At 39.6% G+C, this 13,780-nt stretch overlaps 1 protein-coding gene across 1 annotated transcript in view; it reads right to left on the reverse strand.

The window, feature by feature from the left end:
- The window catches only part of OSTF1 (osteoclast stimulating factor 1), a 51,132-nt gene that overhangs the window by 28,091 nt on the left and 9,261 nt on the right, over positions 1-13,780 (reverse strand). The window contains exon 2 of the mRNA XM_019650681.1: positions 2,380-2,426. Coding sequence (XP_019506226.1) covers positions 2,380-2,426 — 47 coding nt within the window. The remainder of the gene's footprint in view (positions 1-2,379; positions 2,427-13,780) is intronic.

Raw genomic sequence — 13,780 nt, forward strand, 5'->3', positions numbered from 1 at the left:
GGGAGAGAGGAGAAAGAGTCAGAAGTCACCTCACATTTCAAGAATAAACACAGGTCCCTTTCTAGAGTTAGGGAGGTCAGGGCTGGCCGAGTGGCTCAGTTGGTTAAGAACTCGCTCAAGAGTGCGCGAGCTCTGAGCAACACGGTCACCAGTTCAATTTCCAGCCCGAGCTGAGCTGCCGCTGAGCTACCAACAGGTGGCAGAATGGCTCAGCTAAAAAAAAAAAAAAAGATGATTAGAGTTAGGGAGGTGGCAAAGAATGGTCTATTAATTGACTGGCTCAGGAGGGCAGCTGATGACCGCCTCCCTTCTCCCACTCCTATCTACCTCAGGGGTCACCCAACCTAGGAAATAATTGATTTGGACAGTCAGAGACACGAAGTGATAGCCCTCCCTGTGATCAGAGTGCAAAGATAACTTTGTAGGGGCCTCACACTTCCGTACCTTTTTGTATCCGTCCCCCCCAAATAATTCATGTGTTGAAGACCTAACCCTCAGTACCTCAAAATGTGACAGTATTTGGAGATAGGGTCTTTAAAGAGTTAATTAAGTTAAAATGGGGTCATTAGAATGGGCTCTAATACAATTTGACTAGTGTCCTTTTAAGGAGATTAGGACACAGACAAGTACAGACGACACAGGGAGAAAGACAGTCAGTCATCTACAAGCCAAGGAGAAAGCCTCAGAAAAACCAACCCTGCTGACACCTTTATCTCATACTTCTAGCCTCCAAATTTCTGAGAAAATAAATTTCTGTTGGTTAAGCTGAAAAAGAACCGCAGTCTAAGGTACTTTGGTACAGCAGTCCTAGCAGACCATCACACTGCCCATTCCCCACCCTCACCAGCACAGGAGAGATGTCATTGGAACCTCTTGGTGACAGGAATAAAAAACTGAGAATTACCTCTACCCACCACCAAAGCCCTTTCTTGTCCCAGGAACATTCTATTTACAAAGTCTCGGGAGAACTCATCTGAACACACACACGCCCCATACTAACTGTATTACTTACTGCCATTTAATAGCATCATCTCATTTCATGCCCACAGCAGTGTTCTACCGTAGGATGGCTAACATTATTCCCATTTTCAAATATAGGGTAATGGCCGTAAGGTTAAGTAAATGTGCACAGTGAGTAAATGACAGGTTTGGGGTTTGAAGGCAGCCCCGGCCTGATGGCAGTGAATCGATGCTCAGTACCGCCTCTTCTAGGGACAGAGGGCCCAGGGCAAACCCAGACGAAGCTGGCTGCCCACAGCAGGAAGGCTCTCATCTCTAGTTGACAGGCATGACCAAATCAGTGAGAACAGGTTTCCTTCTTGGTTTCCTTCTCCTCTGCCTCATACCTCTCTGGACTTCCTGCTTCCACCCTTCTTCTCCTAGATGGCTGTCTACACCTCAGATGGAGTGATTCTTCTAAAACTTAACTATCCAATCACACTTGTACTCAAAACTCTGCAATTGCTTCCCAGCTCCCCAGGACAAAATCCAAATGAGATCCACAAGGCCCTACATGACCCAGCCTCCTTGAACTCCTCTGCTAACTCCCTTTCCTCTTCCTCGTTCACGACCTTCCTAGCCGTGCTGTCCTCCCTGCTGTTTCTAGAACTCATCAAGCGTCCCCCTTGCACTTGGTGTTTCTTCTGCACCAATTCCTCAGGGCTCTACTCAAATGTCACTTTATAAAAAGGCCATCCATAAACACCTTATCAAAAGAACACTCTTCCTCCCTTAGCCTCACTGCCCTTTACGCTCCTTATTTTTCTTCACAGGAATCAGGCCCTGAAGTCACACCCATTTGTCTGCTTACTCTCTGTCTCTCCCCGCTGGGAGGTGGGCTCCACGAGACCATCTTTTCCCTGGTCACTGTACTACCCCCAAGGCCTGCACCAATGTCACACACTAAGTGCTCACTAAACCATGGGTGGATGGGTGGATTTATGGATGGACATCAGAAGCTATAACAATGGAAAATACATACAGCAGAGACATAAAAAATTGTTCTGGGCGGTTGGCAGAAGGTGCCGTCATAATGTAGTTTGAGGCAACAGTTCAAGAAGAAGATCAGCAGAAGGATGACTAAGACAGGGTCACACACTTTATATGCAAGTAACTTGGTGGTTTTAAAGCAGGTACAGGTGTCACCGCATGGGGAGAAGCAGCACAGGACGGACAACATGACCGCCAGACAGAAGGACATGCAGATCAACTGAGAGGCTTAGCTTTCACACTCTAGACTGCAGTGGGAAGTGACTGCACATCCATTCCTATGAATTATTTAGGGCTATTAAAGAAAAGGCAGATAGTTTAGGCCGGTATCTAAATGAAATCACCATAGGTTTTTATGCCAATTTTAAAGTTAAAACACTGAATACTTACAGTTCTGGGTTCAAACGTATAAAGAGCTCTGAACACTTTAACTTGCCCTAAAAGGGAGAAAAAACAACCCATGATCAGTTCATTTCCAAATTTGCTCTAATAGTATTATCCATTATAGCCTTCAGAATTCCCTAATTAAAAGCCCATGTAAGAAGTTTATTTTGGAATTGAGTGCTTTTTCTATATAAGAGGTATTTTTAAAAATATTTGTTAAATGAGAGCATGAATAAACACACACCGCTGAGGTGATTTTGCTTTCTCCTCCCAAACAACAGGAGCTACCTAATTGTTCATACTTACCTGCTGTCCTAATAAAGCCCTCCCAACCCTAAGATCTCAGTTTAAAAATGGAAAGGTGAGTATTTAACATCAAGAGATACTTAATGTGACAATTGACAGTGGTTTAATATTCTGAAATCAATGGTTTTAAGAATGGATTTTATATTTTCCCCCCAAAAAGAAAACACCGTTGAGAAAAATAGTACCTGTTGGAGAAATCTGTGATTCCATTAAGTTTCAAAACAAAGTGCAATAACTAAGCAAAGAAGAGCTCATGTGCATGAGGAACTGTCTTCCATGCTGCCAAACAGTACCTCACTTTCTGCCTCTTTGCTGCATTTCTGTAACACCCTGTATTAGAATAACTGATTTGCTGGCCTGTCTCATTTGAACACAGGCACCCTGATTTTCTCAATGTCCCTGCACGTACCTGGCATATACATAGTATGAACTTAATAAATGCTTGCTATATGAATATGTAAGGAAAAGAACAAATTCAAACAGTGTAGGAAAAAGCCGACAGACAAAAAAAGGGTCTTTTTATGAAATAAGTAGATTTAAAGGGGATATCAGACTAGGACTCCCTATTTAAAATGCTGTAACAGTTCAGTTTCAGCACTGGAAGAGCTGCCGCGTACAAGAGCAGTATGCAAACAGTGGGCTCCAAGGCGGAAACCAGGGAGGCAACTTCAGAAATTATGTACACTTTTACTCTTTTTCATTCTATTTTAACATGCTTTATAATATAACAGCATAATAGAATACATATACAAGTTATAAATCCGTAGACGTTTTGGGAAAGTGAGTACTCAAAACTTTTTGCTGATAGGATGTAGTAAGTGTTATGAGGACAAGTGTTTTTGTTTTATGAAGGAGACATCCAAGTAGCTGGCACAGTGCTCAGAACATAGGAGCACTCAATAATTATTTGTAGGATGAATGAAAAATGGATGAATAATGGAATGGAAACATAACGTTCAAAAAAGTCTGAAAGCCAGTAGTTTAGAACAACACCGTCTAATATAATTTTATGCAATGATGGAAAAGTTCCACATCTGTGCTAGTCACATATAGCTACTGAGCACTTGAAATATGACTGAGGAACTGATCTTTAAACATTATTTCATTCTAATTAAGTTAAAATTGCTACTCGTACTGGTGGCTAGCATACTGAAGGGCGCAGATTTAGAACATCAGAAAATGGGAAATGACATAATGTTCATTAAAAGGAGACTATGTACATCAACTGATTCATCCACATGATCGAGTCATTAAAAAAGAATGCTGCAGGGGCCGGCCGAGTGGCTCAGTTGGTTAAGAGCGCGCTCAAGAGTTTGAGCTCTGAGCAACAGCGGTTCGATGCCTGGCCCACGCTGAGCTGCAGCTGAGCTGCCAAAAGGTGGCAGGATGGCTCAGCTAAAAAAAAAAAAAAGAATGCTGCAGACAGATCCGTAGACACTGACATAGCAAAGAACCTACAAAACATCCAGTGAAAAAAACCAGGTTATAAAACAGTATGCCAGGTACCTGTTTATGTTGACAACAACCACACACACACATCTTGAAAGACAGCACCAATTATGGGGAACCTTCACATGCTACTGTACATGTACTACTGAGCATGTATTACTTTCAAAATCAATGACAACAGTAAAAAGACTTCCATGGGAGGTGGTGGGTAGGAAGTATTCTTTCTTCTAAATGCCCTAATATGGAGGGGCAGCTCCCATCCCTGTTGTTGAGTGTGTCTGCAAGAAAACGTGATTCTTGCAATCTGAATTCTAGTGACACTTCCCTCCTGCTCTGCTAGGGGGGGGTGAATAGGCAGAAGAGGCAAAAACGTTTTTGTTTGTAATTTGTTTTTTACCCACACCCATAGGCCTAAGAAAGGAAATATCAAAATGGAAGAAGCTGCTAGGAGAAATATTTTCTGCTGACCTGAATATTTTCTGAGAGGGGAGACTAGTTATCTTGATTACTTCAAACTTTCCAAAGAGAAGTCACACAAGGAAGCAGTCTTCTCGTGACCAAAATCAATAATGACAGAACTTTCTTGTTCCTTTGAAGGAATGGCAGCGATGGGATGTGCTATGGCTAATTTTGGAAACAAGATCCAATGTCAACCTAATGAGCTTAGATAAAATTCAACATAAAGAACCTGAAAAAAAAAAATTCTCAGAGTATGACTAAGCCTCTGGTTTTTCGTAATGGTATCGTTTGAGTGTCTTACTTAAAATATTAATAACTAAAAGGAAGTGGGAGATTTATTTGCATTTTGATTTACATTGAATGTCATAAACATTGACCATCAGGCAACTCCGTTAGGCTGTTATGCAAGGGAACATTCTGTGGAACGCTTTAGAAATACTTCCACATACACGATCCTACTTATCGATTAATGTTGGGGATGTTAGCCTCTTGTGGATTCCTTTTAATCTACATATTATAAAAGTGCTGGGCTTTCATTTATTCCATTCTCAAACCTAAGTCAAGTAGAAATGAAAGAATACAAAAGAAACAGAGGATATGAAAGAATTGCATTTTAAAAAATAAAACCATAGGGCCGAGTGGCGCATTGGTTAACAGCTGGCTTGGGATGCCAGCTCTGAGCAGCAGGGCCCCGGTTTGGATCCCACATCAGGGCCAATGACACTGCCCTCTACAGCTAAGATGGTGAACAACAGCTCGACCTGGAGCTAGGCTGCCAGGAGTCACCAGCGATGGCATAGGCTGCAGCCCCTGCTGCAGTGGGCTGCCATAAGCTACCGTGTGTGGCCAGCAGCCAGCGTGAGCAGCCAGCAGCTGGTGTGAGCTGCCAAGAACTGCTGTGAGCGGCCATCCAGAGGCCAGTGACCGATCTGCCTCACCCGGGAAGAGCGCAATGATAATACCAACATGGGCGAGTGAAGCAACATCCTCCAAAACTAGACTGAAGAACAAAAAAACGACAGCAACTTGTCTATTCCCCTTCCCCGATTTCCCAGCACTGTTCCCCTCCCTCAAGTCCCCAATAAAATCTTAAAAAAAAAAAAAAGAAAACCACATGCCTTTCATGATTACAGTATACCAACCTTGGATATTCTCTCAAGAGAATAGTAATACTTAATATACTAATTATTTTTACATATTCAACAGTAAGCGATGTTCTATACGGGTTTAAACAGAGTATTCAAGGGAAGAAATCAGGGTGCCCTGTGTTTCTACAGTACTGTCCTTACGGGCATCTAAAAAATAATAATGAACACCTTAATAAATCATCAAGAGCAGGCATTGGTCAATTCCAAATTTATTTAAAGAAGGCAGATTCACAAATGTAAACTGGTTGTGTTCTTTTATAAGCACAGAGGCTAACTTAGTTGCCTGCTTGGGGCACCCTCCATCCTGTCCATTTTCTCATGGAAGTCTCGTTACATATCACAAAGAGAGAAAGTGAAGCTGAGAAGTGAAGCTGTGTAAATTACCTAAAATCACCCTGGAATTCACCCTGATTGAAGATGGGAAAGAGGCCCAATCTTCTGTTTGATGCTTTATGTGGCTCTCACATGAACTAGCATGTGAATGGTATTAAGGGTTTCAGTAGGGCGGGCTTCCTGATGTAAACAAGGTAAGCAAATTGCTCTGACACCCAGGCAGCTGGCCCCTGCTGGCTCCTCACCTTGCCAGGCATACCCTTTCCATTTCCCTACAACCCCACCCTGCCCCTGCGGAGAAGGACTGAGCCCACCACTAGGCATCAGCCAAACACCATTTTCCTCTGGAGTTGGGCAAGCCCAGACTTCAATAAACAAATCGTGTCCACGGCAGCTGAAGCTGGTAGAGGGAAGGCCGTGTACAGGCCAAGGGTAAGAGAATTCTGTTTCTGAGGTGTGCAAACACAGTGTGTATTGCTGCACCTCTAAGGCCCTGAAACACCACTTAGGAGGAACTGGGGCTTACAAACTCAAACATAAAATTTCAAATCGACTTTATTCTCTGTTGGTGAAGGAGTGGAGACGTTTCTAGAGTGAGCCACTAAGACAGCACTAATAAGGGAGTATTCACTATAATGAAGAGACATATAATAAACAGCAAGAGGAATGACTTTTCAAATATCAGACCTTAGTTATCTATAACAAATCAACTATTTCATTTGCATTCAGCTTAAGAATTTGGAAAGCATGAAAATTTTAGGACTTCATTTAAAATGACTATGGTAACTACTACATACCCACTATGATGGTTAAAACTAAAAACACTGACAATGCTAAATGTTAAGAAGACTATAAAACAACTGGAATTCTCAGACACCACTAATGGGTGTACAACTTGTACAACCACTACAGAAAATTATTTGGCAGTAGCATTAATTCATTTTTTTATAAGTCTTATCATGCCTTTGAGATCTTAAATTTCATTTTGGGGAAAAGGAACATAACTAGAAAATCTCCCTTGCATCTTTGGTAAGACTAAAATGTTGCATACAAAGTTCAGTGAGTCTCAACATTTTTACACTGCAGATCATAACCAGGTATATTGTAAAGCTAATTTAGTAGCTTTAAAAAATATTAAATAGAACTGAAGAGACCAGAGCACACTGTACATAATAGAATTATAGTTTTGTGAAATTTTTGTTTCATCTGGCATACTGTTCTAAACCTGTTTTTTTTCACTGGATAGATGTTTATTTTATAAATCTTCCAAATACACATTTTGTTTGGCAGCATGTCAAATGGCCAAATATTAACATCAGTATTTGTCAAAGCCAAATGATGCCTTTACAGAATGAACTACCGAGAAACAATAAATCTGAAATTTTATTCAAAAAATTAATTATTATGATTACAATTTTAGTGTTAAAAGTTCTGGTAGACCCATTTTAAATGTCTGGTATAAAAGGACAGGAACCATAATTCCTTGGCACTGTCAACTGCAGCCTGATGAGACTTGTGTAAAACTAAATAAATGCTCTCTCTAAAATGAGGTCTGTGGAAAAGCAAGATACTTTGGCGCTAGCTGTGCTAACTGAGCTGTTGCTGGTGGTGATTTTGCCACCCAAGTTGGTAAGCTTTCCTTCCTCCCTAATAGAAAATGACTAAGGCCAAGACTTACCTCCTCTTCATCTCCTGGGCCTGAAGATTTGCTTAATGCTGAATGACGCAATGTCACTGAAGGCAATCCCACAAAGGACATAAAAATGGTTTCCCCAAAATTATTAGTAATTGCAAGCTCTCACTATTAATATTCTCAGTCCATAACTATAATTTTTAAACTATAATTATTCAAAAAATAATTTTTGGATATATAAAATTCACAGCCTCACTATCACCATTAATTATAGCAATATTTTGCTCTCCAATAATAAATACACATTCAAACTTTCAACCGACTAAAGGAATTTTCATATATGAAGCACAAAACGGCATATTTGGAATAAGTTACATTTAGAGTACTTAACCTGTTTTTTGAAGTGAGTATTAAGATAACAATAAATTCAAATGGCATGCCTTGCTTTCATTAGTAGTGCTACTACACTGGTTTAGACAATCTACAATCCTTGTTCTAGTACAAGTCTAGGTATGCTTGAAATGACAGTGAGGTAGGCATTCCACCATTCGGCCAATCAGCCAAAGCTTAGGATTTAGGAAGAAATGTGAGGCTAAGGTCACTTCTGTATACCCCTATAACTGTGTGTGTGTGTGTGTGTGTGTGTGTGTGTGTGTGTGTATTTTTGTATATACCAGGTCATTAAGTAAAATATGTCTCTTACTAAAGATCAAGGACAAAAAAAGTTTGAAATCCACTGCTCTAGACTATCTGATCAAAGTGGGAATTTGCTATAAGACATTCTAAATGAATACTATTTCCTCTACTTGGTGAATTTCAAAATTCAGCTGGCACGTAAAAAACAATATTCTCCCATCTCCCCCAAAAGCAGATCATTTATAACCAACTTTAGAGCTCTCAAAAAGAAAGAATTATTTGAACAGGGGAGAATCATGAAAAAATAAGAATTAACCATACATATAGCTCTCATATTTGTCCAAGAGAACTCAGGGAGTATTAACTTCTTAATTTATTAACGTACATACATTCTGTGTGTATAAAAAAAATAAGTGTCACCACCTCTGAATATTGTCATGTAAGTAAAAGTATTAATGTTATTTCTCCTAGGCATACTGAAATTATTCCATTAAACATGCATGATGAAACAGGATGTTTTCTGTTCACAACCAAAACAGGAGTCTATGTGATTATACCCAAGAGTCAAGGCTATCATTTGATAGCTGAAGTGAAAGGAAACAGCTGTGCTCTGCTGGGCCCACACAGGGCTCCCCTGGGCTTTGTGGATTCTAATACCCATAAGTGAGGTAGTTAGCTCAGAGCAGGCTTCTTGGTGAAGCTATCTTTATTCACATCATTCCACAAAAGCCCACCGCTCTTGAAAATAAAACCCAGAGGCTATAATCCTTGCAAAGGCAATCATCATGTGAGCACAGCAATGTCCATGAGTTTCCCATGTAAAGAATAAGTCTCTTCCCTAATCCTTATATTCTTGGATTAATTAAATCAAATCCAATGAATTCTATTTCATATGTACCTTTAAAGGATATAACTAATAAAAAAGACTACGAATGAAATATTTTCCTCTCTCCTTACTCTAACACCTCTTCCCTGCAGCTTTCCCTTATCCAATCCAAAGGAAAAAAAAAAAAAACTAAAGAATTTGAAACGTGTCTTGACTTCAGCTGCAGGAATGGCAGACTCGTTAAAAACAGTAGCCAGTGTGTTTTCTGACAAGAGGGTTCTGTTCATTAACAGTGTGCCTTTCTTATCCATTTTTTCCCTTTGCATATACCTTTCACTGCCTCTCAGCAAACTTGGTTACTTTTATATCTTGAGGGGCCATAACTGTGGGTCATTTTTATTTCTACTCCATGGTATACCAGAATAGTCCCAAAGAGCAGGGCTCAAAATTTCAAATGACATGTTCATTGCCAACTATGTCTTCATGGGCTAAAAATTAAGACAGGGGCAATGGCCCCTAAAGGCTCTTCATCCCAAGATGAATTGCTTCTAAAGTCACTTTGCGGAGGCCGCAGGGATGAATGGAAGAAAATTATTTCAGTCCTTGGAATTTAACTGAAAAATCATGGCACCTCCTGCAAAAGGCAAGGTAAGTCCAAGGGCCAGTCCATGACAGCGAAACCTGCTTTTGTGCAGCCTGTGAGCTCAGAATGGTTTTACATTTTTAAATGGTTAGGATGAGGAATCAAAGGAATAATATTTCAAGATATGAAAATTATCTGAAATTTCATATTGAAGGATCCATAAATATTAACTGGAACACAGACAATATTTGCAAGCTGCCTGCATCGCACTACAATGGCAGAGTTGAGTAGTGGCAACAAAGGCCATCTGCGACCCACAGACATGCTTATGTTTTAGTGTTATGTAAAAATGGTTGGCGGTAATACATGCACAACCAACTACATAAAACAAAAATATGCACAGAAGAAAAACTAGGAAGAAACAACATCAAAATGTCAATAGTTATCTCTGGGTGGTTATGTTTATTTTCTTCTTTGTTTTCCAAATTGTCTATAAAGAATAGGAATTCCATATACAACCAGGAAAACATTCATTTTTAATGTCCTATTGAAAGGCAGCTTAAAAGTTATTTGTATTTTATGTATCAGCAGAGTATTTTAATATGAGTCTTTGTTTGTTCTTGGTCTCCCTGAACTCACCATTGTACCTAGGAAATAAAAATTTGAACAACAAAAATGCGGCCTTGGTCTTAGTCCTTCTATGAAGACACATGTTAGCAAGAAAACATGATAGTAAAAATGTCTCCATTATTTAAAACAGAACCCCTTTAAAACACAACATTGGGACAAAGATATATAATGTATCTAAGAAAAAGAAAAGAGAATCTCTAGAGACACATAACTGAGTTTAAGCTAGATTAAGGTGCTCACTTAAAGCTTACCTGATGGATACAGAGGGCAAAACTCTGTACTGGAGGGCATTTTACTATTTCTAATTAATACTGGAACTCTCATATAATAATACAAACCCTGGGTGTGTGAGGAATATTATCAAACACAACAGGAAAAAGTAATTAGAGAGCAAAGAATAAGCAATAACTTTGAAACTGAGCCCCTCAGTTCAGAAAACAAAAGGATTCAAATTTTCTTCTGTAGCACATACCAGAGACTCCACAAAAGTCCTTATCAAAAATTATAACAGAACCAAAAACAGGGAAGTGGAAACTAACAAGATGCCTAAGACCTTGTTTCTTCCAAGATCACCTACTCATTAAGACAACAGCCTTTAAACTACAAATTGTTTCCTTAATTGCATCCTCTCTAAGTCACATAGTGGTGCTCCTCCAAAAGGTTCACGAAGTGTTCCTAAGGGCCTAGTAAAAGTGGTGAGCCTTGCCAGGTGGCCTTGAGAATGTTGGACATGACACCTCCGGTGGGAGCTACACCCATTGGCCATTCCAGAGCCAGGCCTGGCATCTTGCTGAAGGGCCCAGTCCAGGTAGCGCAGGCAGGGGACATCCCAGGTGAGGAGTTTCTTCTCCCAGCTTGCCTGATTCTGCAAGTCCAGATTGTTTATGGGAAGGAGGGCGAGACAGAAGCCTGGAGGGTCTGGGAAAACCCAAAGAGTTTAAGTGACTCCCAGAAAAGGTCAAAGAAATGTTTAGGTATTTTCCCAATCCTGATCAGATTTCGGGAAAAGGAAGAGGGGCCCAAGAGAATCAAGTCCACTAAGAATTACAAAGACGGCCCTAGAATTTCCCTAGAGAATGACACAGGTCCGCAAATGAAAAGCTATGGTTTTTCTGGGGTTGTAATTAAAATAGGGTAATTAACAGGACCATTCTTATGAAAATGTTCCCTCCAGTGAAGGTCTGGGCAGGAGCTCTGGGTCACATACTTAGACTGATGACTAACTTCAGCTACTCCAAGGCCCAAGGCACCTTTCACACCCATTCCTGAGGTGGCAAGTTGCTCATGAATTTTAACCTTTTTCATTAATGGACAACCAGAAGATCATTTATCTTTTTGTGAACATGGGGTCATGCATGGGGGGAAGGCAGGGGATTGACACTGAAATTTGCCCTTAAACTTCTAGGAATACTCCAGGTTCCCTCCCAAACCTTCGAGCTTGCTGTGTGAGAACTATTGAGAACTATGTTGTTTATGATGTGGATGGGTTGACAGTGAAAATCACCTCTGCCCACAGGGACAGAAGAGGGAAATATCAGCGCTGTCTACGACAGTGGCTTTTTACCAATATGCAGCAGTCATCTAAATTGCAGGTTTTCATAATAATTACTAGGAATTTGCACTCCTTTGGTACCCACCGTCCAGCTGTAGAAGTAACCAGTCTTTTCGTGTCATCTGTCCTAACAAATCATAGTTCTTTAACTATAGTTTTAAAGACATTTAGTAGGAAATTGATACTCAAGAGCACCATAATAGTTTTTAACTATGAACCGAATTTTTTTTGTTTGAATTCTAAAGTTTTAGCAATAAAACTTACACCCATCAGTACAATTCTGCTATTAAAATTGTAATTATAACAGAATCCCTTTAAGTATATAAATGTTGTTTTCTTTAAAAAAGGAAAAAAAGAGACTTTTGGCTTTTTGTGTGATAACTACATTAACTGACAGCGATGAGTGGGCTGAGGGCCATTTTCTTGGAGGAAGAATCATCCCTCTTCCAGAGAAAAGCATTGAAAACCCTCCTTCCTGGAGTAAAATAAAAGAATTTTTATAATACAGGGTCTGAACTTGAATACATGGCTTAAAATTGTTACCTCTAAAAAGAGACAGGAAAAAAAATGTCGAAAAAAGGAGGATTATGAACAATACTTTGCAGAGTTAATTTCTAAAAACTAGCTAAAGATATGTGCTTAGAACTCAAATCTGTGGAGTTAATGCTACCAAGTATAATTAGCCATGCTAAGTGAAATAAGTCAGACAGAAAAGGTCGAGAACCATATGATTTCACTCATATGTGGGATATAAAACTGAAAGCAACAAATGAACAAGACAAGCAAAAATTCACAGGCACAGACAACAGTTTAATGGTTTCCAGAGGGAAAGGAGAGGTGGTAGAAGAGGGTAAAGTGGGGTCAAATATATGGTGACAGAAGATTTGACTTTAGCTGGTCAATACATAATGCAATATACAGATGATGTATTATATAATTGTACGCTTGAAACCTATGTAATTTTATTAACCAGTGTCACTCCAATAAATTTAATTAAAAAATAGAAACAAACATAAATGATAAATCATTAAAACAAAAATTCTTCCTCTTTTTAAAAAAAAGTTATAATTAGCTTTTTCCAAACTTAAAATCCTCAACATCTCAAAGGCCACTCATGAATGACCACATTTTGCAAGGGTCCCCTAGTCCATGCATGTAGGGTCCAGGCACATTTCTGCATGGCCACCCCATGGCTTTTCCTCTAAGCAGTTTCAAAACAAAACAAAACAAAAAACAACAACAAGAACACAACAACTCCACTGCTCTGTGTAGCTAGAGCTTAAGTGAAATCAGATCAGACCTAATTATGAATATATCATGCCTAACCCTAAAACACTTCCCATCCTTTCTTCTCTCTTCCTATTTGTCATAGAAATCTGGGCTTATGAAAAGCCCTTAAAGTATTTTATTCCTCCATATGCTTGCATTCACATGACACTGAGCATTGAAAATGTTCCAGGATTCTATAAGCACAGGATGAAATTATGTAGAAATCTGTGGAATTATTGAAAAGTAAGTCTAAGGCAATAAAAATTTGGCTATCAGATCTGCTGTCTAAGGCAGCAGATCTAAATTGGGTTTAGAATCAAGTGAAGAAAGAGGCCCAGAGGGGTCTAGGGACTGACTTATCAAAGTGATTTAGCAAGTTAATAAAAAATAAATAAAAAATAAAAAATTGTGGCCAGAACTTCACCCCCAAGCTAATGCTCATTTCCCATTAGTACTCGTATATTTTGCCTCCTCCTCCTCCCAATCACAGCTTAGTCCTAGAATATCCACTGTATTAGCCCATCTTTATGCCTAAAGTCCTATCGTTAAAGAGTACAGTAGTCTCCTTATCCACAGAGGACAC

Source organism: Hipposideros armiger, unplaced genomic scaffold, assembly GCF_001890085.2.
Source record: "Hipposideros armiger isolate ML-2016 unplaced genomic scaffold, ASM189008v1 scaffold_144, whole genome shotgun sequence".
NCBI lineage: Eukaryota > Metazoa > Chordata > Mammalia > Chiroptera > Hipposideridae > Hipposideros > Hipposideros armiger.